The sequence below is a fragment of the Rhineura floridana genome, chromosome 9, assembly GCF_030035675.1.
Source record: "Rhineura floridana isolate rRhiFlo1 chromosome 9, rRhiFlo1.hap2, whole genome shotgun sequence".
Classification (NCBI taxonomy): Eukaryota; Metazoa; Chordata; class Lepidosauria; order Squamata; family Rhineuridae; genus Rhineura; species Rhineura floridana.
The window spans coordinates 107,260,148-107,280,895 of NC_084488.1; the positions used below are offsets into that span (position 1 = coordinate 107,260,148).

Genomic DNA, 20,748 nt, shown 5'->3' on the forward strand with positions numbered 1-20,748 from the left:
GAGACAGAGCTGGCTCCAGGTGTGAAGCTACCCCCCCCTGTCAAAGTGCCCTCTGACACCCCTCTCCCCACATCACTGAACCCCTCTGATGAGTTTACTGGCAGAAGCAGTTCTGCAGTCTGCAAGTACCAACTGTCTATATATTCATTTAAAATGCAGCTAGAGCACCCTTCATTTACAGAGGGAACAGGACAGTAGACAAAGGTGAAGAAAACTAAAACGTTAAAATCTTGTGTAATACAACTGAGGATAAAACAACATCATAAATGTAAGTAGCCACAATTAGGGATGGATGAATCTGTCCATTTTGGTTCCTCTCACTCATTTTTCTAATCTAAAGTGTGATTTGCCACATTTTTGCATCAGATTGCATTCTTTTTAATGTCACCATGAAAATTTGGGAGTGTTTTAGTGTGTATTTGTCCTAATATACACATTTTTTTGCAAGGAATTTCCTCCCATACAATATATTTTTAATATTTTTTCACAAATATATGTGCATTTTTTGCACACTGTCCATTAATATATACATTTTTGTACATTTTTTGGGGGGGGGAGAACTGCATCACAAGATTTGGACAAGTGCGCCTTTCAAAGGGTAGCTGCATTTTGATTTGCATATGGTTTGGGGAAGTACAAATTAAGTGAACCAAAACAATCTCTCCCCCCCTCCAAACCCTACAATGACAAACCATCATTTTGGGAATTCTGTGAGCAATTAAAAATGGCAGCTTTCCACTCAGTAAGATCAAGCATGGCATGAGAGGCTGAGTGAAATCAGATCAGACTTCAGTATTGGCAGGCCCTGCTAGGGTGCTGAGTCCCTACCAGCTTCTAGAGGATGCCTGGTGCTGCCAATGGGTGACAGGTGCTGCCAACAAGCCAGTACACAGACATGCACTATGCTTCTGCTTTACTGGGCTAGGGCTCTTGATGGCAGGTCTACCCAATAATGTTAGCTATCCTAATTGTCCAGACCATCTTTGTTTTCAGTAGAAGACCTGGTTTGTATTACTTGCAACCCACCAAACCAAATTCAGCCCGTCAATATGTGGTGGCCCGACAAGGGCCTGATGAATGGCTTCTCTTTGCTTCCAAACCTGGGACTGCAAAAACAGCAGGAGGGGAGATCTCAAGCACAAGGCTGGCCACAATGCATAGCTGTTGAGATGTGTTTGGCTTGCTGGGCCACAGTATCGGCCGGCGTGCAGTAGAGATGTGCAACTATGTGCAATTCTTCTTATTGAAAATTAACAGTGTCTTTCCTTTTCATGGCTCTCTTTTTTTTTCACCATCTGATGCATGGCTTAGAACAAATACCCATATTGGAATTACAAGGATTCCTCATCTTACTGTAAGTTCCCCCTGGTCTTCTTCCAAAAGATGCGGTATTTGCTGCACCTCAGCATACCATGGATTAGACTCATCCTATAGCTTCTATGGGCTCAGAAGCATGAATTTTCTTGTATTTTTTATTTTAAGAAATCTCTTTCAAATAAATTACCCGAAGGAAAAGATAAACCTCACCAAAGATGTTCTATATAATGCATTTTAAAAGCCTAGTTTCTTTCAAACAGCTGCATACTTATTAAAATTTGTTCACAGAGCCTCTATAATTAAACCATTAAGAGCATTTTGCTATAGAAATAACTCCCTAGAAACCAACCACTAGCAGCTGATGATTTGTTTGAAATTTGTCCTTAATTGTGTTGGTATTCTTAAACAAATAGGGGGGAAATGCTGTTAACTGTGCACTCCATTTCCTGTAAGGCTGTGCAACATTTTATCTAGTTCCTTTGTTCTCATTTGCAGTGTAGCTTTCCTTAGTGAAGAGGAAGGCCCTTTTCTGCAGTTTTTTTTTTTGCAAAAGCAACTTCTGTTAACTCTCACTTTGCACACTGCATCTATAGCTGTTTTCTGTTCCTTTCAAGTGGGCATGGCTCACATTTCCAGTACTTGGAACAGCTAGCTGCCCCATTCATGCCCATTATTCCCCATTGATAACCAGGCCACACCAAGGCAAAGCATAACAAAACAGCAGTGGTTCCCAAACTCCCCGCCCCCCCAGACCATTTGAAAATTGCTGAAGGTCTTGGCAGACCGCTTAATGAGTTTTCTGCCTGTTCTAGCAATTGTAATCCCACACAATTTGGATTGTGATACAATAAAATCCAATGTAAGAAATGAAAGAAGCAAGACAAATACAATTAAGAATCAATATGAATAGTCTGTGCCATGGATGTGCCCTTTCCCATCTTCCACCACAAATCCACAGATATGTCATTGTCCACCTTAATGAAGCTTGCAGACCACTGATGATCCATGGATCGCAGCTGGGGAACCCTGGTCTATAGCAAGGCACAAAAGAGGCAGTTTTGGAAATGCGCAGACAGAGGCATGTGGAGATCATGGCTCACCCAATCTTTTATTTAAATGCTTCCCTGGTGGCTATTGGCATCCAGGAGCCCCATGCAGCCTAACAGAAAGAGCGACAGATCATTCCATCCCTTCTTTGCCAGGCCATTTGGTTTCTGTGCTAGCTTCGGTGGAAGGAGATTTTCTCCCTTCACAACCAGCGTGGAAATGCAGTTGGCTAGCAGACGGGAGGATTGATTGTCCCATCCCTTCTCCAACAGCCCATTTGGGTAGAGATGGAAAGATCTGACTCTTTCGGTACTCTCAGTTTCTCATTCTTCCAGTGTTAAATTCAGTTCTCTACATTTCTATAGCGATCTGCAAATTAAAAAAAAATCCTCATGAAAATTCTCCATTTTAGTGTGAATTTCTCCAGATAAATACATTTTTGTAGGGAGTTTTATTTATTATTTATTTCATTTTATTATTTTATTTACATCCCACCTTTCCTCCCAGCAGGAGCCAGGGTGGCAATTTCTGGCCATTTTTGACAAAGGTGCACATTTTTGCAAGCCATTTCTCATCATTTCATGCCTTTTCGATGTTATTTTCACTCGTGTTCATTTTTATGCACACTATCCGCTAATATATGCATTTTTGTAAATGTTGTTTAGTTGGCAAACTGCATCCCAAAATTCTAATACCTGTGAATTTCGAGGGATGGCTGTGTTTCGGTTCTCATATCATTTTGGAAATTGTGCATTTGATAAATTCTGCTTGAAATGCGAACTGAATCAAAATTCTCACCCACCTCTAGTAGAAGGGCACCTTTTTTTCCTATTCACCTGCTAAGAAGTTAGTAGTCTCTGTTTCCATACGGGCTGCAGTTTCCCACCCCACTCATGACCAGCACGCAAATGCAGCCTTCTAGCCTCTTAGCAGGCTAGTAACTTGTTTCTTTTTGCAAGCTAGTCATTTCTGTGGGCTTATGTGCAAGCCTGGACTCACCATGCCTTGGCTCAACCTATGGAGTTGTAGGAGGTGATACATACACTTTAAATGCTGAGGTGTTGAAATCTATGCCTAAAACTAATTTGTAGTGGCTTTCATTACTACCATGTGTCAGACACACACAAAGACTCCAGTATTATGGACTGATACTCGGAGACCTACCACTGGGCCAGGTGTTTCTTTGTGGTCCTGTGCTTGTTCTAGTGTTTTCAAAATCACAAATGCAAGGGTTCATAGGGATGGGAAGAGGGTGGCTTTTACAGGGACCAAGAAAAAAGAGGAATAGATTGTTTCCTTACAAGAGTACTTGCAATCCATGCAATGGTTGGAAGGTGTTTGAGGATTTCTGTGTTGTTGTTTCACATGTCAGGTCACATCCCACTAACCCTAATCCTCCCTCAGGATATTCACTGTTAGGTCCTTGAGCAGGTTAACTCCCTTCTTCTCCCTCCTTTCAATCTTCCTCCATACCCATCTACTGCTACTGACATATTAACGTCCTGTACATCCTGGAAGCTTGCAGGCCCCTGCTGGGCCATACTGGGAATTTAAATGAAATCATTTTAGCTGACAAGCATATATACTTCTGCATACCTAGGGAGACCTCTGAATATGCAGAACGGATTGCCTTAGTGTTTAAGCAACCCCATTTCACTTCCAAACTGGTTGGCACTCAACATCCCGAGTTTGCTATTAGAAGGATTGCTAAGTGATGGTCAGCTAGTTTGGATCTGTAACCAATGGCTACAGTGCTCTTAAGACATGTGATCTTTTGGATTGAGAGGCTCCCCTTTGAGGGCCAAACTAACAGTGATGATGGCAGGCCCATGCATTTAAAATCAGGATCTTGCCAAAGTAAAAGCAAAAGATGAGCTTGCCGTAAACAGCAATAGGGGTGAACCAGCAAGGAGGATGCTAGTTCCTCCACCCCTCCAATGGCTTATCCCCATCTAGTCTTCCCCCAAGATGGTTTTTCATGGAGTTCAGTTCCAGTTTCAGAGCCCAGCTGGAGAAATAGATCACCTTAGGCTACAAATTGGAATGTGAGAGAGAGAGAGAGGTGCTCTAGGTGGATGGGCGACTCAGCATCCCTGCCCATTTCTCAGTTCTTTAAACATTTTGCTGTTTAAACTGAGCCTCCGCCCTGGCTTTCTACATATTGCAGTAAAAACCCAGAGTTTAGAACAGATCTGCTATCATCACATCTGGTTTGGCCCTGAAATGTAGCCACTTGGTTCATGACTTCCTTTTTTTCAACAGTACTGTGATTTCCTGTGCAACAATTTTCTAGCACCCAATTGACATCACAACCGAACATTTATTTTTTCCATTTGAATCACTTTGCTCTTGGTTAGTATAAAGATGAAATTGAAGTAATCACCTGAAATTTAACAGAATTTTGAACTGGAATCCTAGTATATGCTGGAATTTATAGACTCCACTTTGATTCTATAGATATGAATTTCATTCTCACATTACTAATGGTGCCTTGTGCAAGCACTGGTTTGGGCAAACACATCCTGACAAGTCCAATCCCATTTTGGTTGTTTACTGAAGTAAATTAGACACAAATAGTTGCTCCAACGTTGCTGATTCTATTGGGTCAAAAGTCTTTTAAGATGGCACATGACAGTTCTGTTCCGCCTCCTCCAACCATGTCTCCACTCTGACTATTTTCGTGGCATTTAATGGCTTTCTAATGACACTGTTACGCTGCAGCAGTGTCTACAACTGATTCAGCATCATTGACACATAGTGTTGTGTTAATGCAAGCATAGGGAATACTTTGGGTCTCCAGATGTTGCTGAACTCCCCTCAACCCTGGCCATTGGCCATGGTCACTGGGGCTAATGGGAGTTGTAATTCAGCAACATCTGATGGGCCAAAGGTTGTCCACATGCAGGTTAATGCAATATCCTAGGTTAAGTTATAACCAATCCTCAATTTACAGGGTTGGGTCAAAGGGGTCAAGCCTCCTAATAGTTTTTATGCCCCTCTTATATACTGTTTTTAGAAGGCTAAAGTCATAATTTGGAAAGAACTGGGGTGAGCTTATGAATTTCATTAAAGCTCCTCCTACCTCCCCTCTTCCGTAAATTCTATGTTGCATAGGTGTTACATGCCACATTCCACCCATATTTGCCGTAACAGTGGCTCTGAAGGCTCATTGGGTTTTGGCAACGTCAGTGAACTAGATACCACAAGCTGGAATGATCCTAGACAACTGCATTTGTATCTTTCTCTCTGTGAGGGGTACATGCATTGTTGACTGTTGACCCCACAATACCCTGGCCATTTTATGAACCACAATGATCCTCTTGTGTGGTCCAATACCATTGATGTCTATTATAATAAAGCCATGAATTTCCCAAGGAGAAAAATTGCTTAGAAATGTCCTGTGCTATGATTAGGGATGGAAGGATCCATTAATTTCAGTTCTCTTATTTTGTCATTTTTCCAATCTTAAATTCAATCCTTCACATTTCTGCAGTAATTTATAATTTTTTTTAAAAAAATCTCATAAACATTCTTCAGCATTTTAGTGCAGATTTCTCCTAATAAACACGTTTTTGTCTGCAGTTTTGGCTAATGTGCACATTTTTGCAAGTAATTTATCCTAATACAATGCATTTTGTATGTTATTTTCATTAATATATTCATTTTAATGCACACTTCCTATTATAAGCAGTTCTGTAAACACTTTGTTTGAAGAACTGCATTGGAAAATTGGGATAAGGGCAAACTTCAAAGGTTCGAATGTTTTTCAGTTGTCATTGTTTCGGAAAGTGCGAATTTGATAGATTCAGCTTTAGATGCGAACTGAATCAAATTTCTCCTCCATCCCCAGCTGTGACCAATATTTGCAACTGCTTTATGTGTGGACATGCCTTAGAGCCAACCTGCGTGCACTCAGACTGTTACTGAAACATTCAATTCTTTCACCTAATCGTAGTGGTTCTAATCTTTGTCCTTTTGGATGCTGACAGGAGTTGAGTATTGTTCTATAATAAGCTAATGTGCTTGTTCATTTCCGCATGTTACAATCAGAGCCTTGTACATTGCTGTACTGGCAGGGCTGGTCCAGTCAAAAGTGTCGGTTTACTTGTTGAGTATATCCTTGAGTAGATCATTTTCTGATTGTGATTGTTGAGGGTGAAAATATTTCTGCTGCTTTTTCCATTCCCCTTATGGAGCTTCAGCTAAACTAAACGAGTTGCTTGAATGAAAATTTTAGGTCCCTTTTTATGTAGTTGAAATCAGCCACCTGATCAGTTTTGTGTCTTCCTCCCACTCTGATTGTTATGATAATCATTAGAATTTAGAGAAAGGGCTTTTTGTGTGTGTTGGGAAGAAGACGATGTCTCAGAAGATAAATCTTAGCTGGAAAAACTCTAAGCCAGCTCCAAGAGCTCAACCTATTTTCTCTGAGTCTTAAAAGTTACTCTTTCTTCATTCATGTGATTTATATGACATGAACCCTGCAAGTCTGACGCTCATCTCTGTGCCTTCCAAAGCTGCTTCCTGTGCCCAAAAATGTTGTCCAGTGTCAGTCCCAGTGTTTGTGTGTGTGTTGGCAGGAGGACACCTGGGCAAGAGGCCTTTAGTTTTCTGCCTATTTCCTTGCCCTTTCACCACTTCCTGTTTGCTTGCCCACTTCCTCTGGGTCAGTCCACAAAACTTCCAACAAGTAGAAGTGAAAGCAAGTTGAGGCTTCTCCTTCTTGCTCTTGTCACTGCTCACATGCTTGGAGACGACAAGTGAGCAGGCAGCAGTAACCAGGAGTTAGATCAGGGACAGGGATCTTGGGGGGGGGTCAGCAATGGACCTCCTGGTGGGGTATGAACCTCAGCAGGTGCCCAACAATATCTGACAATAACCCTGGATTATGATTATTTATTATATAAGTGACTTTCCCCTCCCCTTAAAAAGTAAAACTCAAAGCGACTTACAAAAACAAACATTAAAGACAAGGATAAAAACAAAGATAAAACAACCTAAAATAGGCAAGTAATGTTTATAAAAGATCTAACCAAAGCCACCCCACTGAAAGATAAACAAAGAATTAAGGCCCAGAGTCCTGGTGAATAAGAATGTTTTTGCCTGGTGCCTACAAACTGGTAGTGATGGTGCCAGCCCAGGCATGCCTCCCTAGGGACAGCATTCCATAAATGGGGAGGCACACTGAGAAGGCTCATTCTCATGTTGCATCTCCTTTGGAGGGGAGCACACAGAGAAGGGCCTCAGATGAAGAACGCAGGGTGCAGGTTGGTTTGGGTCCTCTTCTAATATTTCCTCACTGTCTACAGCTTTAACAAGGGTTCTGTTGAAGTACCCTAGTTTAGCTTTATCTATCCCTCTGTTGCTGCTCAGCTTTCCTCTACCCCATCCACTCTAATCATGTTTTGCGAGTAGTACATTCTACTCCTGTCTACTCAATCCTTGCTCTATTCCTCCCCACTTCCATCCCAATCTCACACACTTCTGGCACATTTCAATTTCCTGGTACCTCTCCTTCCTGGTAAATCAGTTTTGCCTTTGTGGGAGATTGTTGTGAGTACCTTTAAAAAGTATTAGGGTCAGTTGCTAGAATCATCATCCTCTGAGGTTATGTCTCCTGGCTCCCTGGTCCCTAGATGCCAAATACCTGTGTTGGGAGTGGATGAATCTTATTCTTCCTCTTAGAGCATAAACACCGTTATGAATACTACAGCGACATGCAGTGCACAGCCCAGGGCCGGTTCTAAAGGGCGGCCAGGTGGGGCACTGGCCCAATGGCCCCTGGAGCTACAGGGGGTCCCTCAGCTGCCCCTCCGCTCCCCTTCCGCTATCCACAGGCCCCCCACACCCCCACTTACCTGTCTGCTGTCTTTTACCATTGCCCTTAATGAAGATGGTGGCCACGGTTTCCCTAAGGTACTGAAGCCCCTGCCACCATCTTAGTTGATGGCAGAGATGCACGTGCGTAGCACGCACGCGTGCCGTCAACAAAGATGGCGGCGGAGGCATCATCCCCTTAGGGAAACTGCGGCCGCCATCTTTGTTAAGGGCAATGGTAAAAGACAGCAGACAGGTAGGTGGGGGGGCGTGGGGGGCCACGTGTGTGCAGGCGTGCATGCGCACACACGTGCATGCACGCACACACACACCGGGGCCCAGGGCAAGCTGATGCCCAAGAGCCCCGGCATTCCTGGAGCTGGCCCTGGCCCAGCCTGCCATTTCACAAAACAACTTATTCATTTTGAAAAACAGATCATTTGGGTTTTCTAGTATATCTTTAACGAAAAGAACGATCACCCTCTTTCTTTTAGATCAGGACAGACTATTGCAGAATGAGAACATAAGGGAGCAACAGGAGCATGGATATGACCAAAAGCCTATCTAGTTCAGCCTCCTGTTTCCCCACAATGGCTAACCAGATGCCTCTGGGGAACCCACAAGCATGACATGAGAGCAATAGCCTTGTCCTGCTCTTGTTCCACAGTGACTGGCATAGGGAGGGATGCTGCCCCGGATCCTGGAGGTAGCATGGCTGGTAGTCACTGTATCTTGTGCCAGCAAATTTCATCGTTTTAACTATGCACTGTGCAAAGAAGTGCTGCCATTCATCTGTTCTGAATCTCACACCCTTCAGCTTCCTTGGGTGACCCTGGGTTCTAATATTATGAGAGAGAGAGACATAAGAGGCATCAGCTATTGTGTAGTAATGTGCCCATGTGCAGGGCACCTCAGGCAACGATGTTTGGTATGAGAGCTAGGGTATTAAATGCATACAGCAGTGCCTCTATTTTCATCTGATTTGACCATCCATTGTAGACTGTAAGCTTTCTGTGTTCTGTAAAGTGCTTGTCATGCTGTTTGGTGCTCTGTTAGCAACTACCAATTAATTACAGCAAGCAGTATTAAATATTTGCCAGCAAGCTGGAGCATGGGTTGCTACATAGTTCAGCATGCAACATTTGGGATTATCATAAAAATGATCATAATGGTTTAATTTCTGTCGTAGGGGAGCTAAATAATATTTTAAAAATTGTATAAGGAACATTTGGGTTTAGCGTGTACATTGTGGAGCTAGTGAACAAGAATGTGTACAAATGACCTGCGTTCATACCCATTGGGACTTATTCTGTGGAAGTGTCTTCCATTATGCAGCATCTCATTTCCTAGAGGAACCTGCACTTCTAAATAGTACAGGACCTCTCATGAAGAATGAGGCTCAAAAGGAGAGGTAAAATGGCCTCTGCAGAGAGGTCTTGCAAAGAGGTTACACTGTTTTTATTCCTCTGGACTGTGTTTGGTACAATGCAACAATCCTGATGAATTGGCCAAGCTGGCAATAGAAACATTTTTCTGACCTGTTCATGTAATGTAGCTCCATTGTCTTTGTTGAGTTGTTACAACAAGCAGAACTACCTTGATGGAATAATTGGCTTCACGAAAGTTTTGAGGAAACCCATAGTCATTATGGTGTCATGATGCTATGACTCATTTAAGCATATTTATATGCTACTTTTGTGCTGTAGTTGCCACTATGGCTCTATCAGTGGCTCTCATAACATATTGGTAATGTCTGGATGTTTTGATCACATGGGCAGACCAGTCATGTGGATACTTTTCATGCCAGTGTTCCATCTCCACTAGGGCTACCGATGGTGACATGAAAAGTATTCCACGTGACTGGGCTTCCCATGTGATGAAAGCCCCTATGAGCTAGTTATATGGCAAAGTGATTGTATGAATTGGGCCATAATTCCATCTGTTAATCAATGGGGTAAATCATGACTTAATTCAAGTTGTTGGGCTTATTTGGGCTGTGGATGGAATTGCTTTAATATAATATTGCTCCTGGAGTGAACCACTGACAGTAAAGCTTTCAATAGTTAAGTTTTCATGTTGGTCTTTAAACACTAAACGTGCCAGTCACTTGGAAATGAGAAAAAATTATGAAAAATGCTTGAGAATGGGATTGGGATTCTGCACCTGGTTGTTCCTTAACTATCTCTGCTCAGATATTGACCAGTGGAATAAGGTAATTGAACAGCTTGGAACCCCTTGCCCAGAGTTCATGAAGAAACTCCAGCCCACAGTGCGGAACTACGTGGAAAACCGACCTAAATATGCTGGCCTCACTTTCCCCAAACTTTTCCCAGACTCTCTCTTTCCAGCAGATTCAGAACACAACAAACTCAAAGGTAAGAGCAAAGAAGGGGATACGAATCATTTTTGAACTAGTGCCATGAGATTGTTATAGCTTGCATGTGAAATGCGTTACAATTATTTTCCATCTTTCTTCCATCACGGGACTCAAGGCAGCATATACTGTGGAATAGTCTCCCCGAGGAGGTGCGCTTGGCGCCGACACTATTATCCTTTCGGCGCCAAGTTAAAACCTTCCTCTTCTCCGAGGCATTTTAATCTTAATTTAAGTTAATTTCAATTTAAGTTAATTCAATTTTAAATATGTTGTATTGATTTTAGTTTGTGTTGTTTTTATATGCTCTGTTGTATTGTATTGTGTGATTTTATTGTACTTGTGATTTTATTGTACTTGTGTTCACCACCCAGAGAGCTACTGCTAGTCGGGCGGTATAAAAGTTGAATAAATAATAATAATAATAATAATAATGATAATAATAATAATAATATAGGGTCATCCATCCAGGCACTGACCAGACCTAAATCTGTTTAACTTCAGCAAGGTTACTGCATCATGTAGCTTTTTAGACCACGACTTGGAAAATCTCAGAGAAGCACCTTGCAAAATGTGTGTAAAACGAAAGGTTGCTGGGAAAAGGCTCTCTTCCGCTTTCTGTCCTACATTAGCAATATTTAGCCCATGCACAGCAATAAGACAATCTCATAGGTGTTTTTAAGATTCTATATGAAAACACTATGCAGTGATGCTTTTTGCATGAATTGATTAATTATGATATCTTTGGAGTGCTGATACATAGATTTACTACAAGCTTCCAAAATAGGGCACGGTGGCAGTAACATGCTAAAAGGCTGCGGTCAAATTTCTATGTTTCAGAAGAAGAGTTGTCATCAACTTTTCAACCAGTCTCTGGAGCAGTCCCATTAACAGCACTTTAATTTGCAGCAGTTTGCAGTCATATCTACTGATTTCTGCATATCAAATCTCCATTAAAGGCACTGGGGTGCAGAGAGACTAATTTTTAGGAGCTTTTGGCAACCCTGTTTAGTAGAGCAGTCCCCCACATCAGCCTGCCATCCAGTTATTATGCTGATGAACATCTGATACTTGGTCAGTGGAGCAAAACTGACCTCAGAGCAGGGATAATGCGGACCACCTTGGGCTACTTGAAGAACATACTAGGACTGAGTTGAAAGACTAAGAACCTGGGCAGTGTTGCAATGCTGGAGACAGCAGGAGTTGCATTCCCTGCATTTTTTTCTTTATTTTTACCCATAAAACACCAGGGTGAGTGAGGGCAGGAAGCTCTGTCCCTACTCTAATATGGCTTCAGATACTATTGCTATTTTGTAATGAAGGGTAGAATATATGTGTGTTAATAAAACAAACAAAAAACTAGTCAAAACTCATTAGCTATAGGGCATGCTATGAAATGAGAGTTCAATGTTAAAAATAAAGGTGGGAAATGTGCCCAGAAAATCTCTCTCTCTCTCTCTCTCTCTCTCTCTCTCTCTCTCATGTGTGTGTGTGTGTGTGTGTGTGTGTGTGTATGAGAGAGAGAGAGATTGATTGATTGATTGATTGAACAGATTTGCATCTGACTTCGCTTTCAGACATTTGGCCCTTGGGGAAGGGCTGTAGCTCAGGAGTAGAGCATCTGCCTTTCATGCTGGTGGTCCCAGGTCCAATTCTTGGCACCTCCAGGTAGGGTATGGCATGTCCCATGTTGGAAACTCTGTAGAGCCACTGCCAGTCAGTGTAGACAGTTATGGACCAATGGTCTCATGGGGGAGGGGGCATAATTTCATGGCAGAGCATCTGCTTTGCATGCAGAAGTCCCAGGTTCAGTTTCCGACACCTCCAGAGAGGGCTGGGAATGTTTCCTGTCCGAAACCCTGGTGAGCCACCGCCAGTCAGTGTAGAAAATACTGAGCTAGATGAGCCAATTCTCTGATTGAGTATAAGGCCACTTCCGATGTACCTAGGAAAGCACTATAGGGATAATTGAGTCTCCTATAGCACAGTGGGGAAGAGATCCTGGTTGGGAGTCCAGTGAGTTCAAATCCCCGCTTGTGTCTCCTGGGAGTCAAGGGCCAGCTAAAGATCACCCCCTCAGTGAGTGGCTCAGGGGTTACGTGCCCTGCCACCGGTGCAGCCGTGGGCAAGCTGTGTAGTCCCAAGGAGCCTAGTTGCCCCCCCAGCTGGCAGTTGCGGACAAGGAAGGGGCTGGCTTGTGCAGCTGTGGCAAGCTGAGCAGGCCCTAGCCAGCTGGGGAGGACTAGCCTCGGAGGGAGGCAATGGTAAACTCCCTCTGAATACCGCTTACCATGAAAACCCTGTTCATAGGGTTGCCATAAGTCGGGATTGACTTGAAGGCAGTCCATTTCCATTTTTTTAAACATCCTTCCTTCCTGTCTTTCCCTCCTGCATAGAGGAATACTCTACTACCGATTCCTTCTCCTCTGTAAGCAGCCTTCCTGCAGTCAGAGAGCTAAGTGAGTGGAACAACTGCTTGTGCCCAGTGATGCACATGGATAAGAGGCTGGATTAGGCCCCACTGTTTCCCCCCCTTTGTTTGAAACAAAGACACTCAGATGCATGTAAGCTGTGAACAAAAACACGCAAAACCTTCCCTAGAAAGAATTAAATTGTAAGGGCTGCTGGGTCAAAATTGCTTTGGATTCAGTCTTTATCAATAGGGAAGCATGCATGGGCAGCCAATGTCTGATGCAGGCAACCAAATGCTGTCTTGATTACAATGGTGCTAGATGAGAAGTTGCCATTGCCAGCAATAAGAACGGAGATGATTTTAAACATTAATGGAGCCCATGATTAACTTCAGCAGGATGGGAAGCGTTCTGAGAAAACAATGATTGATGTGTGTTTAATACAGAAAAAAGGTTTCCAATGACAGTTTTGGAACCTTCTAAAATCTTGAAGTGTGCATCCGTTTTGCACACATGGATTCCCAAGGTTGCTTGTAACAGTGATGCATAATGTTTTTTAATCTGCAGCCATTTGCATGTCATTACCCAGAATGCCTTTTCCCATCATACAGCGATGCTGTTGTCTGCACTCTGGGGGGTGATTGAAGCTCTGGCCAAATGGCTTCAGAAGCACTGAGATCTTTCTATAAGCCCACATACCGTCCCTTCCTCACCCCACCCCACCCCAATAATGAAGCACAATAATGGGTTTACAAGGGATTTAAAGCAGATGCAGAGAGAATGATAAGTGAGATGTTCTTTCGCTCCCTGATGAAAAAAATATTTTTTGCATGCATGCAGATATGGCTGCCCCCCTTCAAACTCTGATTTCCTGTCCCGATCTACTCCCCCAAAATAGCCATTCCAAACCTTATACCATTAAAAAGATGTTTGACATGCTGAAAACCACCACTGCCTCCTTCTGCAGCAGAAGGTGATATTTTGGCATTCGGCTATTGCCTGTGGAAGCTGTTTACAGACCTCCTTTGTGCTCAGGAAGTGTTCATGTGTTCATGTCTTCTTTGACAGAATTCATATTTGCCCAGCCCATCATCTGTTTAAATACAATAATTTTCAAAGCCGCTTGCTCTTTTCTGTTGCTCAGAGGTAAAAAGGTGGTCGTTAAAAAAGTGAAAAGAACCATTAGAGCAAACTGTTCTAATGTATGCTGTGTGTGTGATGATACAAGCCACTCCGTGGTATGTTGCTCTGAACGGGGATATGCACATATAGCACATATCATGAGTGCAGCCCCTTTGATCCAATTCAGTAGCAAACCTCGGTCTAATCCCCACACACACACCCCTACCCAAACAGCTTCATTTTATTTTAGATAAAAAACATCGCTGATTTCTTCCTTTCTTTGTTCATTTTCCACTCCCCTCCCCCTTGACATTTGAAAAATAGCAAGAACAAAGAAAAAAAAATCAAGGAAGTCCCCAAGTAAAGACAGCAAGATTTTGTTCTTGTGCTGTCTTTAGTTAAAAACTGAAGTTAAAAGTTAAAACAAACATCAGAGAATGGCTATTGGGAAGTACGGCTTCCTTAGCCAGGGCCGGCTCCAGGTTGCTAGGGACCCTTGGGTGCAGGGGATCAGGGGTCTGTTCAGGAGGCACCTTGCTTGGGGGGAAGTTGGCCACCTAGCCAAGCCAAGTCTGCCAACTCCCAAGAGCGCCCCCACACCACTCAGCATGGGGTGTCCCAAAAAGGTTCTCCTCCTGCTGCCCCCAAGAAATGCAGAAGCCATAGGGGCAGGGGAGGCATGCACAAGACCTGTCCAGAGCTCCCGCTTACCAGTGGCAGGATCAGGATCAGAACTGCAGCATCCACCTTTCACACCCCCACTGCCTCCTCTTCCTCTGTTTCAGCCTGTCAGGGGTATCTGCTGCCACCTCAGCTGCCCCATGCATAGGGAGATAGTGAGGAGGATGGCGATGATCAGGGCTGGTGCCAGGCATGCTGGGGCCCTTGGGCACCAGCTGGCCCTGGGCCTTGGCACCTGCATGCATGCATGCCCCACCTACCTACCTACCTACTGAGTGGGCAGGGAGGTGGGATGGTGGGTGGGCGAGCAAGGGGGTCGGGTGGGATGGCAGGCAAAGGGGCAGGCAAGTGAGCGGGCGGGGGAAGGGTGAGCAAGCAGGTGGGGGGAGGGGGAGTGAGTGGGAGGGCCAATGAGTGGGCGCGGATGGGCCGGCGAGCGAGTGGGCTGGTGAGTGAGCAAGTGGGCAGGCAGGCAGGCAGCTCCCTCCCTGCGATCTGTGGCAGGATTGCACAAGGGGAGTGCTACTCCCCCACCCTGAGGGGCCCTTCAGGGGCCCCTGTGGGCCATGGGATCCTTGGTCAGGGCCCCACCTGGCTGCCCTTTGGCACCGGCCTTGGCGACAATGCAGGGACAAATGGAGCCCAGTGGCTATGGTTTCTGTGAAATGAGTTAAATGTACCCACCACATGCTCACCACATGCTCAGATGGACACTCATGTTCACATGTTCCAGGGCTGAACCCTAGTACAGAAATGAGTGAGCCTTGACAAACCACTGGCTCCAGTTCATGGAGATGTGAACTGAGAATTGGCTGTTGGACATAGGAGCTATAGAAAACAAAGCATAGGGATCCAGCAAACCATGGGCTGAATTCTGCTTGTGGAAAGGGGCTTCCCATCTTCTCCTTTGTGTTAAAGCTTCTCTTGAAGCTTGGGGAAACCCTCTGGAGTAGTGTGGGGTATGGCTCTGGGGGCTGCAGCTCGGGGGGGGGATCAGTAGAAATATGAAAGTCTAGACTCTGGCCATAATGCTTGGCTAAGTTCAAGGTGCTGGTTTTGGTGTATAAAGCCAAATATAGCTTGGGACCAGGACATCTGAAACATTGTCTTATATACCCAGTCAATTACTGCACCCTGCAGGTGAGGCCTCCTGCAGATACCATCTTATCAGGAGGTCTGCTCTTCACAACATAGGAAGCAAACCTTAACTGTCGTGGCACCTACCCTTTGGAATTACCTCCCCATAAATATTAGACAGGCACTGTCCTTTTGGTCTTTTTGGTGCCTACTGAAGACCTTCCTCTTCCAACAAGCATTTTAAGTAGAGACCTTATCCTAGTCTGCATCTGTACTGGAATTGCTTTTTAAGATTTTTTTAAAATTAAAAACCTTTAAAAGATGTTTTATAGATGTTTTTGTGTTTTATTGCCTGTTTGATGCCCTGAGCTCCTTTGGGGAGGAGGGGCAGTATATAAATAACAACAACAGTGATGATGATGACGATGTTAAAATTAGATTTATTTTACATCAGTGTAAGTCCCAGATCCACTTACCAGGGGCCCTAATTTGTGGCCCTGTGCTGAGGGGGAAGAGAACATGGCCATCCTTTGGGATCTCAGCCAGCCGAAGGCAACAGGTAGGTGGTCCCACATCCCGTGAGCCAATCAGTAGCTCCACTGGACTCCTGGGGCAGGACCTAGGAGGACATAACTGAAGACTTCTGCCTCAGATGCATAAATAGTGGTGCATTTAGTTGCTTTCCCATCACTTTCAATGACTGTGTGCATGTAGACTTTCTAACCTGGACCCAGAAGATGATAATTATTCTGGATTCTTCTGGAATAAATGTGCTTGGCCATAAATGCTGAATTGTACCTGAAAGACAAAAGCAGACAGTCAGAATATTTTTGCCACTTGTGTTCATATTGTTTGATTGCTCCTTTAATAACATGCTGTGCATGATGAACAAGTGGAGGTTTTTGTATTTCAGATAAGGAATTAGATGTGGCAACAACAAAAAAGAATACTGTCATGCATGAAGCACTTAGCATATGGATAGCTTTTTTTTTAGAAAAACCCATTTTGATGGTACAAATGATTGCTTGTGAGGAAAACAGAACTGGATTCACACCCACACTTGGAGTGCCTGTATGAGTGTTTTGACTGACAAGAGAGTAGATTTTGTACCAGAAAAATGTTGTTTTCCCTTCTCCATGTCAGTCATCCAAATGAGCTTTCATCAGGGAATTAATCAAACTCTTTCTGTCAGAATGGCTCAAAGGTTAGTCTGCATTGGCCAGATTCCATGTTTTACTTGTGATTCCCACAGGCTCTCTGATTCCCAGGAGATATGAATAGTATAGCACATTGTCATTGCTTTGTCTGCTTCCCATTCAATGGCTTTTGAAACAGGGAGGCAATTACTTAACTGCAAATAGAGTGGATTTAGGCAAGTGATGCCACAGTAATCTGACAGGTTTGGTTTCTGAAGCAGATATTGCTTCCCTGTATCAGGATCAGTGGTGCAGTTATTGCCATCCAAATAGGGACCAAGCTGGATGACTATTTTTCTCTCCCTCTTGGCAGTCTTAAGATGGCCTTATTAACATTGCAGAAGTAGCTATGTCAAAATCGATGGGTAACTTAAATTTCAAATCCTTCACCAGAATTAGTCTTACTGATCCAGAGGGTAACTTTGCCTATGTTACTTTCTGCAAAGCCAGCATTGAAGATTATGTTTCCTCTTATCTATCTGATGATCCTGCAGAATCTGTTTTTTGCCCTATATCTCTAGTGAGGATCAGCCTGAAGGGGTCCATTTTAGAATCCTGTCCAACATGCATAAAATAGGTTAATTTGACTATGATAAGTTACACTTTTGCAATGGGAGATGTTTCTGATCATATGTCTTTATGTTAAATGCTCTTTTTAAAAATTGTGCGCCATTATCTCCTGATCCATTAGTGTTTTTTCTGCACATAATTTTAATTAAGGGCAGTTATAGATAAAAAATATAGCACTGGTATAGTGTGTAGTGTGTGCTGGCAAAGAAAAGGGTCAATTTATCAGATGACTCTCGTTCTGCAATTAAACTCCTTATAGAGAAAAAGCATTATTTTAACTATGAACAAACTCGCTTTTTAAAAAACATTTCTTGGATTTTATCTGCAGAGGGCAATTAAAACAAAGGATACACCAGGATTCTGGAAATTAATAAACCAGGGGTCTCATTAGACCACCAACCCGTTAATAACCAATGTATCAGGTCCAGTTTGGGGAAAGTATTTCCCCCCTTATTTTTAATAAAAAACCCAGATTCAGATTCCCAGAGGCCTGGGAGGTATTCTTGTGATTCTGAATTATGGTCTCCTGTTTCAGATATGATTGGATTTATTGATCACTTGTCTAGTAATAAGACTTCTGAGGAGGATACAAGCCCTAGAGAGGTGCTTAATATAATATAGAAGGTTCCAATTACTTATAAATCCTTCCATTTTATTAATATTACTAGAGGTTCATATCTAATAGTACAGTAGTTATCAATTCTTCCTATTTATTAGTGCTACTGTGTGATACCAGCAAGTTCCCCTTCTTCATAAGACAAAGGGGAGACACCTCACTGCTAATTACCATCTTATCAGCCTTATTAGGATTGTGGCTAATTTATATGCTAAATTCCTCAAACTTGAGCATGGGCAAGAGACAGTGATATCTTCTACCAGAAGACAGCAGGGTTTAGGTGGAATTACTCTACTCTATACAGCTGCTTTTTAGGGCTGTGCACAGACACACACACCCATTCACCCCATGGCTCCAGTCCGGAGGGGGGCATCAATGGACCCCACTGGATCGACCTGGGGACCACCTGCCCCACCTGGGAGTCACTAAGAATTGGGTTCAGGAGGTGGGGCTAATTTTTAATTAGGGTTAGGGTTAGGGGAGGGGAGAGGGAAGGAGATGTTGCGGAGGAGGTCAATTCTGCCCACATTTGCTCCCTTGGTTGGTTGACTACTGAACCCAGAGAGCAATTCTGGAGGGGGGGTTGTTTGCCTTGTGCCTTGCAACCCCCCCCCTCCAGGATCGCTCCATGGGCTCAATAGGCAACAAACTGAGGGAGCAAACCTATGCAATGTAGGTTTGCAAGGTGCTTTCCCATAGGAAAGTGCCTTGCAAACTAGCACCTGCAGCAATCCTATGGGGCGGCAGTGGCGTTCAGATAGGAAAGAGAGCTGTGGTTGTCTCTTCTCCCTGCCTAATGGCTGGATCCAGTGCACAGCCCTACTGCTGTGGTACTTTTTGTACAAGTATGTAATACTCCGAAAAATTACTCTTTTACAGCCATTGTCAGTTCAGAGGCCACAATGCATGCTACTCATTGAGACTTGCTTTGGGCAAAACTGTGTAATGCCAAGGCCTGTTGTTTCTGATTAGGGCACTTTATTCAAATTCCTGCCTTTATGTTAGTCCACCCCCATCTACAGGCAGTCTGACAGGCCTTATCCCTGGATGTTGAGGTGTCAAACAGGAGTGCATGCACACCTCCCTAATGTAGTCTGCAATCCATAAACCAGTTACTGCAGAGGAGTCTCCAAGAAGGCTCATTGGAATCTGTATGACTTAAGTATACTTCCTAGAGAGTTAGCTCCATTAACCTCAGTGAGAGTTCTGAGAAAATAGGCTAAGGACTGGGTTGAAGAGAGGAGAAGGGACTGCAAGAAACTGGAATGTGAGTCAGATGCAGCTAGGATTGCTTGATCCAATATGTGTGAATTCTGGTTTCAACTGACCTGATCTGCACCTCTCGAACTAATATATGGATCAGGTTTTGCAGTTCTTTGAATTTTGTGATGCACAAACAGTGATGAAGTGTACCTTCATCAAATGATCCCTGGGAGGGTTACAATACAATTAAAACAGCAACAGGAAAATGGATTTGGGGATGAATACATGCAAAAGCGACACTGACCAGAGATAGCCTGATTTGTCCAGCCCTAGGTACAGCCCACAGTCTGCGGACTGTTGTCTTATGCATAATGGGGCATCAGGGCCACATGAACCCTTCCACTTGCTGTTTATGGAAGAAGCATCACACAAATTAAGTGTACACACATATATAAGCCTGCAACTGTTTTTCTGCATTACCTATTACGCAGTACATATGGTCACGCCCACCCCAGTTGCCACCCCATGCATGGAGGCTTTCCCCTTTGGTGAATGCGTGAACAAGTCATAAGTCATTATTGCACTAGAGTAAGTGGTGCATCCGTTGCATTTTTTTTGTTACCCAGAATGGTGTGCCTTTGAAAGCACTGTAGGTTATCCAAATAAGGATGTCGATTCCTTAAAGAAATGCCTATTTTGAAAAAAAGGGAAAGTAGTCATATTATTCTAATCTCATTTTTATAAATGAAAACCAAAAGCTTCAGCTTAAAATGGTGACCATGATCTACGGAGAAGGTTGAGCAGAACCAACTATCAATTTTCTAGCTCTCTGTCAGTTAAGCTGCATAGGTTAAAGAGCATTTAGCAGTATAAGAAAAAAGTGCATTGCATGCCCTTGGTGGACTATGACCTGGGAGAGCAGGGTTCGACTCCCCACACAGCCATGAAGCTCATTGAGTGACCTTGGGCCAGTCACTGCCTCTCAGCCTCAGAGGAAGGCAATGGTAAACCTCCTCTGAATACCGTTTACCATGAAAACACTATTCATAGGGTCGCCATAAGTCGGAATCGACTTGAAGGCAGTCCATCATAATCATCAACTTGTCTGAAGTTGGCATCATGTTGAATGTCCTTCCTCCACCCACTTCCCAAAATGAAATATCCTTCCCGCTAGTGGCTGTCAGAGTGGCGGTGGCTAGAAACTGAATAACAGCTGATATATTAACTTATGAAGCCTGGCTGCAGCGGCTATGGGATGTAGCCATGACTGGGAAACTTATCTTCAAAATAAAAACAACAAAGGCAAAGACAATGGAC

The 20,748-nt window shown here is 43.6% G+C and overlaps 1 protein-coding gene across 6 annotated transcripts in view; it reads left to right on the forward strand.

Annotated features, from left to right (window-relative positions):
- MAPK10 (mitogen-activated protein kinase 10) overlaps nucleotides 1-20,748 on the forward strand; it is a 323,601-nt gene that overhangs the window by 261,877 nt on the left and 40,976 nt on the right. For all 6 annotated transcript variants that reach the window (XM_061583112.1, XM_061583111.1, XM_061583114.1 and 3 more), the window contains one exon: nucleotides 10,374-10,556. In XM_061583112.1, the coding sequence (XP_061439096.1) occupies nucleotides 10,374-10,556 (183 nt within the window). The remainder of the gene's footprint in view (nucleotides 1-10,373; nucleotides 10,557-20,748) is intronic.